This window comes from Micropterus dolomieu, linkage group LG12 (assembly GCF_021292245.1).
Source record: "Micropterus dolomieu isolate WLL.071019.BEF.003 ecotype Adirondacks linkage group LG12, ASM2129224v1, whole genome shotgun sequence".
Taxonomy (NCBI): Eukaryota; Metazoa; Chordata; class Actinopteri; order Centrarchiformes; family Centrarchidae; genus Micropterus; species Micropterus dolomieu.
This window is the reverse complement of record NC_060161.1, coordinates 38,436,381-38,457,604: the sequence shown is the minus strand read 5'-3', so window position 1 is coordinate 38,457,604 and position 21,224 is coordinate 38,436,381. Positions and strand designations below refer to the sequence as shown.

Sequence of the window (21,224 nt, the reverse complement as noted above, 5' to 3'; positions counted from 1 at the left end):
GTCAAAGATCAACTCTTCGCCATGACACAGGAAGTTGTTGTAACTTCAGTGTACATGCTCACATCTGCACCAAACTTTACGTGCTTGATAACTGTCCCACCCCGCAGACATCTACACGCCAATACCGATTTATATTCATAGCGGCAAGTGCTATGTAGCTCCACATAGGGGACACAGGAAGTGACATATAGTACCTTCATGTGGCGTCGGAACCCGTAGCAAATTCACAGCCGCACCGGCAGAGCTCCAGAATGTGCAACTCGGTCGGGGCCCGTCCAACGCTGCTTGCAGCTTTAATTTTTATTTTTTTTACAAGCACTATTTATTTATTCTGTCAAAATAGGATGTTAAGTCCGTCCATAAAGCTAGCTAAACATCATTGGTGATTTAGAGTGCAACTTAGCCTCTCTTCCAGTCTTCTTAAATCACACACATACACACAAACACACTTCTCATTCATAATTTCCCTTTGAAGAGTAGTCTAATGTACAATGGCAATTTACTGCTGAATTTAATAGGAAAAACGGACAACTGTGGGAACTGGACTACTATTTGAGCTTCGTGGGGGTCTGTAGTATAACGGACGTTACCGGCGGGGATTAATAAACAAATAACAGAAGCCTGGACAGAGGCTTCTTTGCTCATTACGTGGTCAACACTCTCTCTCTCTCACACACACACACACAGCAGCCCACTACTTGCCCCAGATGTGTGAGATACTGCAACAAAGATTAAGTTTCAAAAGCCTGAAATTAACCAACAAAGACAGCTGCTCAAGGAGAGACGCAAATCCGCCCTTTATGGTATCATATTAATTATTATTAATCATGTCGCAATGACATTCATGCGGTGCGCAGCATAGTTCGTTAGGAAAACGTGTCTCTTTTAGTGTGATGATCTTATTAATGTAATGTACATTTGTGATTAAAAATAATGGCGGTTGGTAAATGAAGTACTGACCCCCTCAGATGGAGGATTTTACTGCTTCAGTAAGAGCTCAGACCCTCCTTATAGACCGTAACTACAACCCTGCTGGACTATATGGACTATCAAACTGTAAAATCTGTAAAAAGGAACACACATGAAATACAACATGTAGCCTATACCCTGCATTGATTATTTTGTAAATGTCCACTTGAATGAATGGAGACATAATAACTGTAATAATACTTTTAATTTATTCACTGTATACTCACAGATTACACAGTTAGAAAAGGAGCTGGCAGCAGTGACTGATTTACATTATGCAAAACATTTAAATAAGTCTGAATGAATGTGTCTTTGCATGTTCCATCAAAATATCTACCACTATCAATTTGTGTACATCTAAATCACGCAAATTATGATATGCCAACAGTGGCTGTGGTGAGGAGGAGTTTCTTTATGTGGGTAACTGTTTATATAACAGTGTGTGTTAAATCTTTCACTGCTCCAAAACAGCTGATTCAAAATATATCAACTGGTTATGAATCCCGAAGCTGCTTCAATCAGCTGTGTTGAAGCAGGGAGAGATTAAATCATGCAGGACAGGGGGTAACTTTCTTCAGGAAAGGGTACGAAACACTGTCGTAGTACATAAACTTCAGTTCAACTAAGTTTAATTCATAAAGCCAGCAGAGTCTTTGCACGCTGTTCAAGTGTGAAAAAGCTACACCGAATGGTCTAAACGATATAGATCTTTATTTTATCCCAGTCCCATTTCCCCAGGGGACTATGAACCCATACAGGCGCTGAGTAACTGTATTGAGCAGGTCAACGATTGGATGTGCCAGAATTTTCTTCAGTTAAACAAGGATAAAACTGAAGTTATTGTTTTTGGAGCCAGGGAGGAACGATTGAAAGTCAGTGCTCGACTTCAATCTGTAATGTTAAGAACCACAAATCAAGCCAGAAATCTTGGTGTGGTCATGGACTCAGACCTGAATTTGAGGAGCCACATTACGACAATTACAAAGTCAGCCTACTATCACCTGAAGAATATATCAAGGATTAAAGGACTTCTGTCTCAGCAGGACCTGGAAAGGCTTATCCATGCATTTATCTTCAGTGGACTCGACTACTGTAACAGTGTCCTTACAGGCTCCCTAAGAAATCCATCAGACAGCTGCAGCTGATTCAGAACGCTGCTGCTCGAGTCCTCACTAAGACCAAAAAGGTGGATCACATCACTCCAGTTCTGAGGTCTTTACATTGGCTTCCTGTCTGTCAGAGAATTGATTTTGAAATCCTGCTGTTAGATTATAAAGCACTAAATGGTTTAGGGCCAAAATACATTTCTGATCTTCTGCTTCGTTATGAACCATCCAGACCTCTCAGGTCGTCTGGGGCAGGTCTGCTTTCTGTCCCCAGAGTCAAAACTAAACAAGGAGAAGCAGCGTTCAGTTATTATGCTCCGTATATTTGGAACAAACTCCCAGATAACTGCAGGTCTGCTGAAACAGTCAGTTCTTTTAAATTAAGACTGAAGACTTTTCTTTTTACAACTGCCTTTATAACTTACACTGCACTGTAAATTTTACTGTCCTGTTTGCTTTGTACCATTGCTTTTAATTAAATATTTACACATTTACCTTGTTTTTGAAATGTGCTATACAAATAAACTTGCCTTGCCTTCTTTTGGACAAATAACTACATGTACAATATTGACAGCGGCAAACATATGCATTCAGTGGCAGTTTACAGTTTGTATAGTAAATATGTTATATATAATAAATACTTTTAATAATCTTGAAGATTTTGATATGAATGAAATGAGACTTAAGTGCTGAATAATTTCTTGGAATAATTCACTTAATGAACAGTATGTTGTTACATTTACATGTCAGGTCGCACGCCTCTGGAGCAACAAGGGGTTAAGTGTCTTGCTCAGGGACACAGTGGTGGATGGGTCACAGTGGGAATCGAACCCGGGTCTCCCACACCAAACGCAAGCATCTTATCCATGTGCCATCACCACCCCAATGTTGTATCAGTGTTTCCCCTATATGGATGCTCCACTGCTGAATCAGGACCGCCGCTCCTAAAATTTCCCACGATCATTAAACTTCACTTCCTCTCCTCGTTCTATGCAGGACATACGTGACAGATGGTGTTATAAGAGCAGCGTAACTCTGAATCAGGAGGTGCGTAGCGAGTGTTTGATTGTCCGAGTGGCAGAAAGTGATGGTGAACGCGAGCGGAGGAAAATATTCTGGCAGTAAATGTGCGGTGTCTGTTACAGAGTGTCAGCTTCTCAAGACCAAGAAAAGTTTCCCACCTGCTGTAAAAGTGAAGCCTGTTAGTGCTAAGTTAGCTAACATCTCCCCTTCAGACTGCAGCTGAGCAGCTTCTACAGCAGCTACGGAGCTGCTATGTAACTTAACATTAGCTCAATTTATAGAAAGTAACTGGAAGCTGGATTTTATTACTGCACAGAACATCAGGTACAAACTTAGACTAAACTGACGTAGCCTGCAGCTCCGTCCTGTACAGACTGATTCAATTATTTTTCAGTTTTTAGTCTGAAAAAGTGGTTTTGGAAAAGAAAGGACGGAGGTTAGTAAAGCTAATTAGTGATGCAAACTAGTCCTTTTAAGCTAACAAGGAGAAGTTTCTTTTTGGATTTTAATGTGCAAATAAAATGCACCTCAGAAGGGAGGAGGTTTCTCATGCTGCCTATTAATGTCTACAGATAAATGTCGGAAGCTGTAAAATGAAGACACAAAAGGCAAACATGGACAGTCGTATCTATAATGAGGTCATATTAACAGGGTTTTAGGGGTGATGTCCAAAACATGCTGTGCCTTCACTGTAAAATCACTGTGGAGCAACAGAAACAACCAAATTACTTTCTCCAGATCTAAAGGTTGTAGTTCCTCCAGCAGACTGATCTTTGGCTGTTGGTTATTCATTATCTGCTCTGGCTGAAAATAATGGCCCAATATGATGTTAAATTACATATTTTTCATTGGAAAACATAACATTTTCTTGCCAGAGGAGCCCCAAACCCTCCGACCAACACCAAAACATTCAGCTAAATCTCACATTAAACTGGGAAAACACTGCAGTTTTAAGCTATTCTAAGGTGCATCGCATGCTCATGGACACAAGAGCAATGTTGCTGAGACATGTTGTGTTGGGGTTTTATATTCAGAAAAACATTTAGCTTCACCTCCGCTTGTTTGTGAAGAGTGACTATTTCTTACTATTTGTGTCTGTCCTGCTCCCCACAGCTGAAAAACATCCTAGAGGAAACACTGTATATATTTATTAAGTTGGTTACTACTTATTTAAGCCTAATAGGTAAAGACAGGTAACAAATTTGATTATAGTTGTAGCATGTGGTAAATAGTAATTCAATTAGGCCCATTGAAAAAGGCTGGCAATTTAAATTGTTTGTTTGTTTTGAGGTAGGCCTACCTCGCTATGTTATGCAGCACAACATGATGTTACACCCTCCATGCCATTTGCAATTCCCCATGTAGACAATGGGAACACCAAATGCCTGCTCTACAGAGTTGAACAGTGTGCTGCGTTGTAGTTTCTATGTGCAGGTGTAGTAGGATTCAGGAAGGGAGTAAGGAGCCAAGGTTTTAGAGGGTAGCCAGAGTCCCCCAACAGGACCCCATCGATAAAGTTGAGAATTTTGAAGAATATGAGAGTCACGGATTGATCCAGGCCAGCGGGCCACACAGCTGAGGAACCGAAAATCAGAATCACAAACAGCCTGAATGTTTAGGCTGCGATATCCTTTTCTATTCACAAACTAATGTTCATGAGCAGATGGAGCCTGGATTCGGACATGTGTCCCAGCAATTGCTCCAACAACATTGGGAAATCTTGCTATGCTGAAGAACCCTCTTTTGACTTTGTTCAGCTCAGCAAGTTGGTTTGGAAACTGAGGGAGCTTATTTGAAAGTGCCCTTGATACCCTGTATACCACCCGTGACTGCTGGGCTGCTGTGGCCTCTTGAAGTGGCAGGGCTCAGGTGTCTAATGTTTTTGGTCTAAATTAAGTCAGTCTTTATTTTTGTGAAACAGTCTAACTTGCATTAGACTAGTCTAGGAGCTAATTTTAGACTAGTCTAACACTATAGACCGGTCTAAAATAGCTTTGTGAAACCGGCCCCCGATGTAAATGGAACCCAGCATATTTCTGCTGAGAGTAAAAATGTTGGTAAAAGTTCAAGCTTTCTTATCTGGCCAAAGTCTTGAATTTCTTACACGACAAAGGCTTCATCTAAAAAGCCTAACAGCTTTCACAACAATGTAATTTAACTTTCCCTTAACGGCCGAACCGGAAGTTAACGTTAGCTTTGTCCCGCTAGCTAGCATGCTAACACCCAGGCAGCAGGCTACCTCCTCCTCCTCCTCCTCCTCCTCCTGCTCCTCCTGCTCCTCCTCTCCGGGTCCGACCGTCACATTAAGTGTGGGTTCTGTAGAGATACGGGGTTCTGATGGCTCCACTGTTGAATCCTGCTACATTACATCTTGTTTACAGTCAATATGAAGCTACGTGTCGGAACCAGGCCGAGCTAACGCCACGTTAGCTTCTTGTTAGCTGCTAGCTGTGTTCATGAACACTGACCTGAACATCGGTGCTATCAGAGCTCGAGCCTGCTGTTTGTCCTCCGGGGACGTTGTTGCTCCGGGGCTCCGGGTCCTGGTTGTCCTCCTCCATCCCGCTCTTGGTCCTGGTCTCTGAGATCCAGTAGGTCTCCTGTGGGACTGACTGAGCTCTTCAGATCAAGTCCTGCAGCCCGCAGACGTGACGGAAGTTGAACGACATTGAAAACGTGATGACGTTTTTCTCGGCCCACGTACATCCTCCAGCTGCGGTCAGATATATCTGGATGTCTTATGGTATTAAAGATTCTGCAGGTGTTGCCATAATTAAAGGAAATTTTAAGGGCAGAATCCTGAAGAGTAAAGCTCATCTTTTTGGTAGATGGTTAATGTTACTTGTAGCAATTTAAAAGAAGCTTAAAACACAAAAGGTCAATACAGTTTCACATTCATTTCAGATTAGACTGTGAGAGTTATTTTCCTCTTTTTAACATAAAACAAACAAAAACAGAAAAAAACGCCCTTCAGTAATTGGCTGATTTGATAAAAGTAAAATCAAACAATGAAGAAATTACTGCAAAGCATTAAATCATAAAATCAGATAAAGAGTGAACAAATAAACACACTTCTTCAAATCTATCAAATTCAATGTTGAGAACTCCATTAATCAAAGTATTGGTCAAATTATGTACCAAATTGAAATACTGTATAGAGTATATGGCTGTGTCAGCTGAAATGATGATAAGAATAATATAAACAGAGGATTGTGTTCTGTAATTATTATCCTGTTTATGTTAATTTTTCTATAGAGGTCATCATTAGTTTAATAATAATAATAGTTTGATTGTTGTGACATCATAGATTGTATTAGTAGGACTGTTTTCGTTTAGTAGATGGTTTTATTTTCTATGTAAGTTTGTATCCTTCTTATGTCTCTACATGTGAAGAAAAACTACCTTTACCTGTCATAAGCTATAAGGTGCTTCTTGACACTTTTTCTCTTCTGGGCCCCTGACAGGCTGCAGAGTTCGCTTAAAGTGACTATTTGTGGTCCTGCACATCTGAATAGCCGAATGTTTCATCTGTACCATTTTCAGACAAATGTCTCCACACAACGAGCTGATATCAATGAGGAAGTGTTGTAGAAAGACTGGTGTGTCATGTGATGTTTGTTCTTCAACACACACACACAGATGTGTAGTGATGGTGTAACCCTCCCCTCCATGTCTCTGCTGGGACGTCCTCACAGGCAGCATGTTGTCTCTGGGTCATTCTGCTTCCTCCGTCCTCCAGCCGGTGACCCAGAGACCCACCGAGCTCCTCCATCATCCAGGATGTTCCCCTCACTTTCACAGATGGAGCAGAGAGGAGCCCCAGCTGGATCCTATGAGGACGTCTTTTAACGGGCAGAAACAGGCTGCTTGTTGATTGGTCGGCCGATCTGATGGACAGTAAAAGTGGAAATTCTAATATTAATATTCCTCCAGAAGTGTAAAAGGGAATAACAGCAGCAGCAGAGGCTCTGAACGTCTTCATGATGATTCAGCAAATGAAAATGAATCCATGTGTGTGGAATGACAATGGCCGTCCTGGATAACCAGTATCATGAAGCTGCTTATGGACGACTGGCTCTGTTAACTCTGGGTTTTCCTTCCAGCTCTGAGTGTGTTGAGGTGAAACAGGACGAGTTGTTGGTTCCAACAACATCATCACAACCATGAAGGAAGAGCTTCATCTGAGACCTGCTGAATATTTATTAGACAGATTATTGGACAGATGCTGCAGGAAGCTTTCAGCTGGCAGGAGACACAATAAGACTTTAAAACATAGAAACAGGACTCTGAGACTAGATCCAGGTCCACACAGGTTCCAGTAAAGACACTAGTCATAGTCCAGTGAAGCCAACAGGTTGTTAGTAACATTTGTTGCCATTCGTGCAAGATACGTTTGGTTTTAGCTGAATTCCTTTCAACATGAATTGAAAACCCTTTTAAAAACCTTACAAACGACAGTTGACAAAGCAGCAACCATAAACTAAACATTTAGTTGAACAGGCTATATGTAGTTTTTCAAGGAAACCACTTACTAATAAATCAAATGATTATTTTCTTTTTGTAAATGAGCTCTAACTTCACTTAGAAATGAAACACACACCTGTTTTCTCTGATTCTTGCAACAGCCAATAATCTGCTATTATTGTCAACGGGCCGAGTCTCTCTCAGACCGCAGCCACAACACCGCAGCTAACGACATGCACTCATGCAGGCACGCATGTAGGATCTGGTTTGAATATCTCACTCAGTGTTAACATCATATAGCTGATCTTCACTGAAGAGCTGGAACAAGTTGAACACAATAAATATGAGATGCTGCCAGACGAGTGTTTGTTTCTTCAGCTTGAAAGTCATTCAGGTGAAATGTAAAATGTTTGTGCTGTTAAAATTTACTTTCTACTTTTACTCCACATCTCAGGGAGGGAAATTACTTCACTACATTAATCTGACAATTTAAGTTAGTAGTTACTTTACAAATTACGACTGTTACACACAAACACAAGAGTTAAAATTTAGTGTTTAAAATGTTTTGTTGAGTTAAACTCCCAACAGTTTATACAATTATTATTATAAGTTTTCTTTTACACGATATAAATCCACCACACCAGACTCTACTACTGAAAATCTCTAACAAAGACAATCATCAGTTACAGTCTGATAAACGGTCTCTCTGCTCCTCTAACCCAAGTTTAGCAGCTGTCAGTCGGTATGCAGATTTTCAATCCCCCACTCTGCTTGTCCCTCTCCACACAACGCTCTGAAGCTGTTACATACGGACAATCTCAACGTTGATAGGCTATCTTAAATCAGCATCATGCAAATTTCTCACTCGAGTTGAAAATATTCAACTAACGCGAATTCCTTCACTTCGCCTTTGCGTCGCTTCGCGCTGCCCAACAGGAAATCGCGTCTTTACATTCACTTTGTATGTAAACTCACCGCCCTGAATGCTCATTTCGCTTTTGGTCTGAAAGCACCATTACGGATGTAGCTGCTGGTGGCGCATCTCGCTTTTGTGTTTCAGGAATGGGGATGTTCAAGTGGCCATAGAGCGACTGGCCAACCAGGGTAATCCCGTTACTCCTGATCGCCACTCCGACTATGTTTTGAAGATTAGCATTGAGGGTCCGGCAGGGTGGGAGATTACGGTCGGTTTTACTTGTAAATCAATTTCTGGTTCGAATGGATCTATTTTTTGGAGCGTTTAAGAGTGAAATAGGCACACGGTAGATCCCTGCGCCTAACGTTACAGAAACAAATCATACAGTCGCTTCTCACTGCCTGACTAGTATTTTGGCTATGCTTTATAAATAAATACGTTCACCTAAACTTTTAGCAAACAAACGTTTGGGCAAACTGGATTTTCACACAGAAAAAATATCTTCAAAATTTAATACCTTGTTAAATGGCGATTAAGACTTTTTAATGGCCTTAATTTTCGCAAAATTGATTTATTACCTTTTAAGACTTTTTGGAGCACTCTGTTCTCTTTATTCTTCATCTTTATTGGTCTGTCTGCTTAATGAGCAGCAGGTGGCGCTCAAACACAGTCTGACTCTTCAACAAAACCTCTGGAAGCTGTTAGACTCTGAAGGACTGAGAGTGAAAGTCTGGAGGTTTCTTTTGACCCCAAACAGACTCAGAGGACAAAGAGTGGGCTTTTGTTTTCCACAAGTGATGCAGTTCATTAGAAAACATGATATTTAATAAGGAATGTGAGAGTGAGAAGACGATAAAGAGGTTTTCCACCTTTGTAAATCAGCTTCCACCGCTTGTTTTGGTGCTGCTGCACAGACGACATCAGAATCTGAAGTAGAAGTTAAAGGTTTGTGACTGCAGGATCAAAACAGGACGTTTCACTTTCATCATGCTCCTTTGAAAACAACTTTTCTCTCTTTGATTTCTGATCAGCTCAGAAGTGACGCTCTGTGGTGACAGCGGTGATGACATCATGGTAACCATCATCCAATCCCTACTCAGCCTGGGTGGGCAGGGTCATCACCATGGAGATGGGTATGTTCATTTCTTGCAGACAGATGCTCGTTGATACTGCAACCTTAATGCAGCCCTAAGTTGTGGTACAAATCTTGAGAGTTATTTATAAAACTTTAAAACTTTATACATTTACTTTCAATCCGGTGCCCTCACAGAACTGATGGGATGATGGTGAACATGTCACAGTACGTTTGACTGCCAGTCTGAGGTTACACCAACTGAGTCTGTGCGGTGGTTGTACTTTTCCTTCTGAAGGAATTAAATAATAAAGACGTTACAACAAACAGGTGTCTTTGTGATATTTATTAAAGTAAGAATAACAGAGTGATCCAGCTGAAGGGCAGAGCTCATACACCAGAGGGCTGTTAGAGAGTCTGACCCAGAGAAACAGAGAAGACATTTAATGCTAGAGAATAATTGTGGAGTCCAACAGAAAAGCCTTTCTCAGCCTTGAGCCACAGTCAAAACTCCTTTCTCACAGGAAAGCATGAAACAAAATCTCACAGAAGGTTGTTATATCAATACACTGGTACACTTAGTGGAAATTATAACACCACATAAGATGAGCAAAGAACATAAAGTAATGACATATAGAGGATTAATAAAAGTACATATACAGGGTATATACACAAGTATCCTGAAGTAAAATTCAACACCTTTTAAGACCTTTTCAACATATTATAAGACAGACGCCACTTTGAGCTGTAACCGATTAAGTCAGCAACGCAACTTTACAAGAGGAATTGTGAAATTTAAATATACTCAAATTTTTATGGCCTATATGTGACCAGGTTGTAATCTCTTCTAAAAGCTGAGGCATTCACCAACCTTCTCAGTCTGTATAGGCCTGTTTTCTTTGTGAAGAACTGGTCAAATTTCCTGCGAAAATCCATTGTCTTAAATCGGCTATGACGTTTATGTTTGCAACATTACTGAAAATCATGTGAACAGTGTGATTTTGTGTTTTAGTTGTTTCAAACTAGATAATGTTTGCTTGCATGCATTGACCAGTGGATAACTACCTGACATAGTTGTAATTTATTTTCAGGCAGAAATATTGAAAGGGTGAACTGTTGGTTGCAATCTGAACCTTTACTGCTAGATGCCACTAGAAACTACACAATGAACCTTTAACTTACATTTGCTATAAATTGATTTTGAGACTGTAAAAGTAAACACTCGCGGGGGGGCTGGCACCTATCCCAGCTTACATCGGGCGAAAGGCGGGGTACACCCTGGACAGGTCGCCAGTCCATCGCAGGGCCACACATAGACAACACATGTTGACAATGCATCTTGCTCTTCTGTTTGAGTAACGGGGCTGTTAAAGGTCAGAGCTTGGTCCGACAAAATGGAGGATTATGTTTGGTTGTATCTGTGACTGGTAAATCAGTTTTCCGGTTAACAAGGATCTATTTTTAGGTGCGTATGAGAGTGAAATACTCGCACTGTAGATCACTGGGCCTGACGTTATACCACACAGAAAAATTACACAGTCGTTACAACCTGCCTATCTAGTTGTTTGGCTATGCAAAATAATTATGTATGATCACACACACTTTTGTGCAAACATAATTTTCACATTGACAAAAGTATCTACAAACTTTTATAACTTGTTAAATGGCAATACTATTTAATGGCCTTAATTTTTGCAAAATTGATTTATTACTGTTTAAGACCCCGGACACCCTGATCTAGGTAAAATCTATATGTTTCCATTTCAGTTGCCCCCTTGACCATGGTCACTTTATAAAAAACTGTCATCAATCGACTAATCTAATCTAATTTAATTTTGTGGAGAACACATGTAATATGTTGTATACTTTCTGTGAATATAATCCAATTAATCTTATTTCCATACTGTATAGACACCTTATTTTGAAAACCGGACGTTGTTCACATGTGTATCCTCGAGCTAAATTCAGTGACCATAAAGGCTTGAATACGTGTGCACTCCTAATTTAGGGAGGTTGTGTGACAGAAACACTCAAAGCGGGTCAGACCGTTTGTTGCCAGCCACAGATGGTGTGGATGAACAGCGATTTTGGCGTCTTATCTCTGACATTTTAAAATGCTTCCCCACTGCCGACATGTTAACGTAATTTTTCTGTAAAATTTAATCGTCTTTTGACTTATTAGGCCGAACACCGAAAATGCTATTTTTACTGTTTTCAGCCGATTAATTTCGGTGGCCGAACAATCGGTGCATCTCTACCTTTGCTGTCTGTACCTCTGTGTGAATATTGTGTAGGCCAGTGGTCGGCAATAGGCGGAACTGGCCCGCCACGAATAATATCTGGCCCGTGTCCAGATTGCTTTCATAGCAGAATATTAAAAAATTAATAAATTGACAGTGGCTTGTGCTGAAACAGATCTCAGTCATGACAGCAACAGTTATTCACATTATCATTTCCTCTTAAGTGACTGTGCCTTCAAAATAAAGCACTAGAATGTTTTTTTTGCAGCAATGCTTTATCTCAAGTTTATTGAGAGCTTTTACTTTGACAAGTTCTGAAGGACATTCAAAAGAGTCTCTGGCGTACTTGACACACCTCTGAAAAAGCCGCCAGTAAACGTGAATTTTCTCAGGGAGCGTCCATAGGTTTATGAATGCAGATCAAATGCCGGGATGAACACATAACGTGAGCATATCCGAAAGTGTCATTACAATCAAATTGTTTATCAAGGGAGAAAAAAAATATCTTCCTTACGTTGGGATCAGTCATACAACCCTCCCAATCGGAGTCCCGCACAATACCGACTGAGCTAAACATACACACGAATATCCAAGAGTCAGGAAAAAATTTACTATATTCTGGCCTGCCATGTAACGTCTTAAAAATATTTGGCCCGATGCCAGACCTATTTGCTGACCCCTGGTGTAGGCTGCTCATGCATATCTCTCTCTCTCTCTCCCTCCCTCCCGGTTGAGGAAGATGGCCGCCCACCCTGAGCCGTGGTTCTGCTCGAGGTTTCTGCCTCTTAAAAGGAAGTTTTTCCATGCCCCTGTCGCTTAGAGGGAATTGTTAGGTTTCTGTAAATAATATCAGAGTACGGTCTAGACCTGCTCTTTTATGAAAAGCTCGATGAGATAACTGTTGATTATGCTGTAATGCGCTATAATAGTAAAATTTAATTCAATTTATAAACCCTCAGGACTGACGCTTTCCAGCTCTTTCCAAATCAAACTTCCTCAGCTGTCATCACATGACGTTAGTCTAGCACAGTCACATGATAACAGGTGGTTGTATTCAGGGCAGAAGGAAACAGCTAGCTTGGCTCTGTAAAAACTGTCACACTGATGCTTATGAATGTATTTGTGTCAGGGTTCTTCTCCTGTTGTGAACACGTTGGTGCTTTTTTAGGGTACCTGACTGAGCGAAAGTTTTTCCACACTGTTCACACCAGTACGGTTTCTCTCCAGTGTGAACACGTTGGTGGATTTTTAGGTGATTTGATGTAGTGAAAGCTTTCCCACACTGGTCACAGCTGTACGGTTTCTCTCCAGTGTGAACACGTTGGTGGTTTTGTAGGGTACCTGATCGAGAAAAGGTTTTCCCACAATGTTCACACCAGTACGGTTTCTCTCCAGTGTGAACACGTTGGTGCGTTTTCAGGTCACTTGATATAGTGAAAGCTTTCCCACACTGGTCACAACTATACGGTTTCTCTCCAGTGTGAGCAAGTTCATGTTTTCTTAGGTTACCTGATTGACTGAAAGTTTTTCCACACTGTTCACACCAGTATGGTTTCTCTCCAGTGTGAACACGTTGGTGCGATTTCAGGTCACTTGATACAGTAAAAGCTTTCCAACACTGGTCACAGCTGTACGGTTTCTCTCCAGTGTGAACACGTTGGTGGATTTTTAGGTTACCTGATACAGTGAAAGCTTTCCCACACAGGTCACAGCTGTACGGTTTCTCTCCAGTGTGAACACGTTTGTGGATTTTCAGGTCACCGGATAGAGTGAAGGTTTTTCCGCAGTGTTCACACCAGTACGGTTTCTCTCCAGTGTGAACACGTTTGTGTTTTTTTAGGTCACCTGATTGAGTGAAACTTTTCCCACACTGTTCACACCAGTACAGTTTCTCTCCAGTGTGAACACGTTGGTGGTGTTTTAGGTGACCTGATGCAGTGAAAGTTTTCCCACAATGGTCACAGCTGTACGGTTTCTCTCCAGTGTGAAGTCTCTGATGAATCTTCAAATATCCAGATGTTGTGAAGGATTTGTCACAGTGTTGACAGAGATGATGTTTGATTCCATCTCTTCTTCTCCTTTTCTATATCAACAAAGAGAAACACAGTAAGTGAGATGTCATGGTGCAGCGAGCTATCTATAACATAAATGACATTAGAGCACATCTTTGAAATCACAGGCTACCCTACTGTACCACATTATGAGTGCAGGGCTTAAAGCAAGACATTTTTCTGTGCCTGAAATGTGTTTGATGTTTACGACAAAGATAGAAGGTAGGGGGCAAGAGCGTAACAGGATAATGGGTTCACAAGAACAAGGCGATAAGATAGCTGTATACTGTTTTGATTTGATTTTGAGCATTAAATATAGGTGCTGGTACTTAGAGCTGGGCAATATGGCCGGAGATGTTATCACGATAAAACATTTCATATCATTCAATATCGACAATTCTCATGATAAATGTCACTTGATGCCAGTGGATAACTTAACAAATCTGAGGTAAAACAAACAATTATGATCAAGTAAATTTAAATTAAGTAATCTTTCAGTCCCTTTTTCTCAACAAAATAAATATCTTAATAAAAAATTGAGTGCTGATTTGTTTGTGAATAAAATGAATTAAATCAAACACTCAAACATTTGTTATATTGTTATTGAGGAAAATTATATCACCATACTTTTTTAATGTTTTGCCCCCTCCAGGCTGTGATTGGTCGGTTCTCAAAAAGTTACTGTGACAGCTTCTTTATGCTCACGGCTGCATGAAAGGCACCCAAGCTTCTACCTGCTCTGTCTCCACTGACAGAGATTATCAAACAGGCTAGAACAGGAACAGATGAGTGCCACATAGAGCCCACCAGTATGCAAAAAATGTCCCAAGACGCCAAAGAGTAAAATGTAGAAGTAACTTGCTGGTATCGGTGGCCCATTTCAAGCACCACATATTATCAAATTTGACACCACTTATCGGTGAAGTTGTGCTCCACCGGTGGATCACATTCCGACAACAATGGCCTCGTTAACCTTGGCAAAGGTCTAAAAGATCCAATCCAGTAAAATATTTAGTCCAAAACGCAATATAATATCAATAACTGCTGTTGTTTTATAGCAGCCTAACTACAGTTAGCATGTAAACAAAAGATATCTCCACGTTGACCTTTTGAGTGACCCCTTAATTGAGCCAATAGAAACTTCCATGCCCTGTTCACGGCCTACAATAGTGAATGAGTGTCCAGGTAGCCAGGAAGTGCCAGTCCCCTTTGTTTCATGTATACACTGACAGAGACACCGAGCCATCAATTGTGCAGAAGAAGACTGGCACTTCAAACTCACACTCACACACAGACACACACTACACGCAACAGTTACAAAATACAGAAGAATATTTTCCACTCCTTTGTACATTTAGTTTTAAGGCTTTTCACTAGACATCATTATTATGCAGGTTAATATGACAGTTACTGTCAATTACAGATGCACATAGCTAAGCAAGCTAGCTAGCTCTGCACACGGCCGTTAGCTCCACCGTCTCGTCCAAATATGGTCACATCCGGTGCCGTTGATAGCAAATAAACATGGCAATGCCGTAGCGGCTAAACTGGAGGCTTCCAAACAGCAGTGCACAAACCAACAGCTGACGTCACGATGACTACATCCACTTCTTATATACAGTCAATGATCCCAATCAACGTGAAATTGAACATACACGAGCCACATACCCTGCCTTGGCTCTACCCATAAATTACTATGAAAATGACCATAAATACGCCAGCATCACCTCCTAACACACTTTAATAAGTGCAAGGTTGAGGTGCTGATCACTGACGTGGAGGGGGGGTAAGAAATAACCGATCACAAACAAACGCAACAGAGGGGTGTTAGTGTCACAATGGCAGTCAATGCAGCCGGCTCAGAGACTCATAATGGCTGAAATAAAGAAAACATGGTCTGACATGTCAAAAAAGACGGGAAAGAGTTTTTTTGATACAGAATTCGAGGTGTTTATGAGACAGAAGTAAGAAAGCATTGTTTGATGCAGCTTGTTCACAAACAAAAAAAGATAATTCTGAGTTTAACAGAATTATATTATTCTAAACAAAATCTTTAAACAGAAAGATAAACACTATATGTTGTTGATCACATTAAACACACACCTGTTGACTCCCGCTGCCAGAAACTCCAGACTGGTTATAGCCTACTTATATTTGTACCGGGACAGTATATTTGTTGTTCCATCAGGTTGCGCTGTCTAATGCGAAAGTTTACCAAACAGCTCCAAGAGCACGACTATAGTGAATCTAAATAAAAATATTAGCTATTCATCATCATGGACACTAAATAATCCTTACATAGGCATGGAAAATGTGTTATGTTCTGATGAAATCAAGGCAGAACTTTTTGGCCATAATTCCAAAAGGTATGTTTGGCGCAAAAACAACACTGCACATCACCCAAGGGATACCATACCCACAGTGAAGCATGGTGGTGGCAGCATCATGCTTTGGGGCTGTTTTTCTCCAGCCTTAGTCAGGGTGGAGGGAATTATGAACAGTTCCAAATACCAGACAATTTTGGCACAAAACCTTCAGGCGTCCATTAGAAAGCTGAAGATGAACACACACACACATCCAAATCCACAAAAGCATGGCTTCACCAGAAGAAGATTAATGTTTTGGAATGGCCCAGCCAGAGCCCAGACCTGAATCCAATTGAACATCTGTGGGGTGATCTGAAGAGGTCTGTGCACAGGCGATGTCCTCACAATCTGACAGATTTGGAGCGCTTTCGCAAAGAATAGTGGGCAAATATTGCCACGTCAAGATGTGCCATGCTAATAGACTCCTACCCAAAAAGACTGACTGCTATAATAAAATCACAAGGTTTTTCAACAAAGTATTAGTCTAAGGGTGTGCACACTTATGCAACCAGGTTATTTGAGGGTTTTTATTTTCCCCGCTCAAAGATTTCAATTTGTTTTTCAATTGAATTGTTCACATTATAGGTCACATTAAAGGTGGAAAAAGTTCTGACATGATTGATCTTTGTCTCATTATTTTACATAATAAGAACCTAGCATTTTAACAGGGGTGTGTAGACTTTTTCTATACACTGTATATTTCAGAAATCTGCACCTTTGCAGACAGTCCTTGCAAAACAAAGTTTTGATGTAAAAATATTGTCTTAGTTCCAACATTTAGAGAGTCAGTAGTTGATTCCTATTTTACTGCATTTGAAACGATTGCACTAAATTGGCCTAAAGACATGTGGCCTATTTTGCTTCAATGCAAGCTGGCAGGTAAAGCACAGGAGGGTGTGTCTTCCCTGTCGATATACGATAGCTTGCAGTATGGTGTCCTCAAAGAGTCAATATTGTGTGCTTATGAACTTGTACCTGAAGCTTATCGTCAAAAATTCAGGAATCATAAAAAATCCAGTGGCCAAACATTCGTTGAGTTTGCATGAGAAAAAGGAGTTCTCTTTGATAAGTGGTGTGCTGCTAATGAAGTCAAGGATAATTTTGAGTCCCTTCGACAGTTAATGTAAGCGTTGTTGCATAAATACTTGTGTTTCATGATGCACAGTTCATAATTGCTGTTATAATTTCATGTAACAAATATAACTTAATTTGGTGTAAAGATAAAATGTAATACATGTTTAAGAACTAAAGGGTAGAATAAGCTGCTAAATGATATGTGGTTAACAGTGTATCTATCTCATTCTGTATATTTACGTTTGTCCCGGAACTAATGTTTTCTGTCTGTGTTACCGCTACAACGGTTTAAGTCGACACTCACTGCCTTGAATTCCGGCGGAGCAGATAGCTCCGATGCTTGTTAAACTGCATAAAAGTTAAAAATGTGGTTTGACGTTAATGCAGACGACCAAATGGACATTCAAGAGACTTCAAAGAACTTAGTAACCTCTTTTCACGACAAGCGGCCAACGAGGTATTATTATATTGTCTTTATTGATCTGGATGTTGTTTGTATTTTCTCTGCTAAGCTATAATGTATTGATTTATTTGTACTGTGTTCACTTACAATGTAGTTCTCACGGCGAATAAGGCATATACGACGTTCAAGGCGTACATGGTGTGAAGTTGGATGTACCAAAGAGACCCGATGTGCCCACAGCAATAAAAGCCCGTTGCAAAGAACTGACCTGTGTCTGTGTTGTCGCGAAGAGAGCTACAGTTAATGTTGTTGGAAGATTTTAAGAATGCTTTACCGGAGAAAATGGTGTTCTTAAATGAGCAAAAGCTGACTTCTTTGTCTACAGCACCAGTTTTGGCTGATGAGTTTGTGTTAACTCCTTCCTTTCATCCAGACAGAAGTTCAGGCCCGTGACCTGAGAGGCTTAGCCCTGGCCATCCTCCTTTTGAAAAGGCGAGGGGGCCACAGTCACCGTGAATGCTTCTACTGTCACAAAAAAGGTCATGTTATTGCTGAATGTGAAGTGTTTATCAGTGGAGGAGTGCTAACAGTAATGAGACATTAAACTGATCGTTTCTGACGTATTCTAAATATATCTGCGAGCTGCCCGTCTGCAGTTATAGTCTGCGTGTCAGAAATGATTAAACCAGAGCGGACATGTAAATAAATGTGAGCTGAACAACACTAACACGGCTTCCTGTATCTCCTCTTTGTGACGTTGTAGATGTGAAACGTTGTAGTGAGAGCGGCTGTGATTGCAGGTCCTCGTTGGAGACGCATTCAATAGCAACTCACTGTATATCATAGACGGCATGATTTAGACAGATGATGAGAAACGGTTTCACGTAGCTTTGGTTGGAATTAAAGAGTGCTGGTAAAGGGATGAACATTGAAATTATGGCATATTATGTGTAAAGTGAAATACACATGCTTATTCTCTCACTCTGTTTACAAATGGCTGAAAAAGTTGCACCTTCCAGCAACAAATATTTATTGATGTGCAATTGTTTACATGTTCACTTTTTGAGACAGTGATCATTTTATTAACATAATCCATTCAGGGAAAAGGTTTTATAGCCCACATACATAGATACCAGCTTTGCGAGTAGAGTCCACAAGATTCACCAGACATTTTGGAAACACACATGAATTGAGGAGATGAAAGAGAAAAGAGACTTCACATGGCTTTTAATCAAGAATGTACAGATTCTTACATGTACATTCCTCCCATGGGCAGTTTGAAACCAAAATATCTTATAGATCTCCAATCCTGGCTGGCAGGACAAACTAGAGCTCAAGTTTCTCACTGAACAAGAAAAAGTAGGAAAGTGGTTTATAAGAGGAAATGAAAGAGAAGAGGCATTACAGCTGTTCATTTGTTAAGATGTGTTGAGTGTTTATTTTATTTAAATTAGTTAAGACTACACTTCATCACTTCAAACTACACTTTTTACATCTTTTCCCCCCCCAAAAATTAGGCACTTTATTTTAGTTTACTTAAAACTTAAATTATTAGATTTGTTATTATTTATCCCTCCAGTTTGATAAGTAAGTAAATATTGTTGAAATATTATTTGACAGTCAGTTGGTGACTAAAAACTCATGTATACAACTATACGTAAAGGCACTGAATGATAACGCAGAAACGATGCTCGTTGATACTCCAGCCTTAATGCAGCCCTGGGTTGTATTACCACTTTTCAAACCGGCGCTCTCACAGAATTTACGGGATGATGGTGAACACGTCGCAGTAGGTATGACTGGAGGTCTGAGGTTACGCCAACTGATTTGTGGTGGAAATTGTATATTTACTACAGAAGAAATTAAGAAATAATGACATTACAACAAACAGGTGTCTTTGTGATATTTATTAAAAGTTCAGCTGAAGGGCAGAGCTCATACACCAGAGGGCTGTTAGAGAGTCTGACCCAAAGAAACAGAGAAGACATTTAATGCTAGAGAATAATTGTGGAGTCCAACAGAAAAGCCTTTCTCAGCCTTGAGCCACAGTGGAAACTCCTTTCTCACAGGAAAGCATGAAACAAAATCTCACAGAAGTCAAACTGGACTTGGGGGGTTAAACGGGCTCGTGCACAGTACGGATTTCCTAGTGTGAGTACGCCCTTAGTGGACATTGTAATGACATATAGAGGATTAATAAAAGTACAGACAGGTAAAATCTATTTGTTTCCATTACAGTTCCCCCTTTGGCTGTCCCATGGTCACATTAAGTTTATAACAAACTGTCAGTTCATCAATGAATGCTCTCATCTTACTGTTTAAGCAGACACATCATTAGTAGACATATGCCGTTTTTCCATTACCAGTACCAGCTCAACTCGCCTCGACTTTGGCACGCCGTCTTCCATTTCCATTGCAAATAATACCCAGAGATAGTGCCCCTTAGTTCAGCGGGTCGTCATAGCAACGCCACACACACACACACACACACACACACACACACACACAACTGCCCGCAACGTAATGTTCAATGCGACACACACACACACACTCCAGTGACCCACATACAGCAGTCTCTTGATTTAAGTTAAAACGTTTCAACATTACTTAGACAAAGACACCGTTCCATCCGTTATCGAGAAGCCGGTAAAGAGCCTGAGGAAGTGGTACACAGCTGAACTGAATGACAAGGAGAGCGTGAGGGAGATGCTCAACCAAGCAGATATGTGGCTGAGGGCCATAGAGAGGAGTGGCCTTCCTGGGAAATACAAGGCATGGGGTTTACCAACATGGAGTCCTTCCGAAACTCCTGTGGCCATTGCTGGTGTAGCGCTGGAAAGAAAAAACAACTACTTTGAGAAAGTGGCTGTCTGTACTTAAAAGTTTTTCCTCTGTTGGCTGGTACAGCTCAGGGAGCAAGCTGCAGCTGCCACATCAGTCGTGGAGGAGTACAAAACATCAAAAGTCAGGTTAGCAATGATGCTGTGAGACAGTGAGGATGAGGTGGTCAGGCGGGCAGATATCACCATTCGGACAGGACGAAAGTGGACAGCAAGTCGTGCACTGAGAGAAGCAGAGGAGAGACTACGGCACGCTGATGTCATGGGGATGGTCAACCAGGAAAGGCTGGGCTTTGGCTGCATCACCAGAGCAAATTGGAAGGACGCAAAGTCAAGGGAGCGGACAGGAATGGTGGTGATGGAAATCGGGGCGGTAGAAGAAGACTCCACTTGAAAACCCTATTAAGTCACAAAAGTTGGAACTAGGAGGCTCTGCCCTAGGTTAAGACATCAGCAGAGGGCTCTGTGAGCGGGCGGCTGGCCGGCCTTGCGAGCTCCTACCGCGGGTTGGTGCAGGCTTTCCCGCTGCCAGCTCCTCAACTCCCAAAACTTTCAAGCACATTTTTGATCCGCCATCACTTTTTGTAAAACTGTCAATATTCGAAATCTACACAGTTGAATTCTCAACTGAAAATTGATTTAGTGATGAAATAGGTATGAAAATTGTAAAATATAAAACTTTCTATTGCTGGCCTCTGTC

At 40.9% G+C, this 21,224-nt stretch overlaps 3 protein-coding genes and 1 long non-coding RNA gene across 5 annotated transcripts in view; 3 read left to right on the top strand and 1 right to left on the bottom strand.

Annotated features, from left to right (window-relative positions):
• Window positions 1-21,224, top strand: part of LOC123980185 (zinc finger protein 260-like) — a 672,464-nt gene that overhangs the window by 440,210 nt on the left and 211,030 nt on the right. The gene's annotated exons all lie outside the window — the stretch shown is intronic.
• The window catches only part of LOC123980191 (butyrophilin-like protein 2), a 470,636-nt gene that overhangs the window by 391,332 nt on the left and 58,080 nt on the right, over window positions 1-21,224 (top strand). The window lies entirely within an intron of this gene.
• The window catches only part of LOC123980178 (zinc finger protein 271-like), a 73,005-nt gene that overhangs the window by 23,947 nt on the left and 27,834 nt on the right, over window positions 1-21,224 (bottom strand). Inside the window, exon 3 of the mRNA XM_046064435.1 lies at window positions 12,941-13,873. Coding sequence (XP_045920391.1) covers window positions 12,941-13,873 — 933 coding nt within the window. The remainder of the gene's footprint in view (window positions 1-12,940; window positions 13,874-21,224) is intronic.
• On the top strand, window positions 5,362-7,919 carry LOC123980264. The gene is made up of 2 exons (XR_006827449.1): window positions 5,362-5,841; window positions 6,563-7,919. It is a non-coding gene; the product is annotated as an uncharacterized LOC123980264 (long non-coding RNA).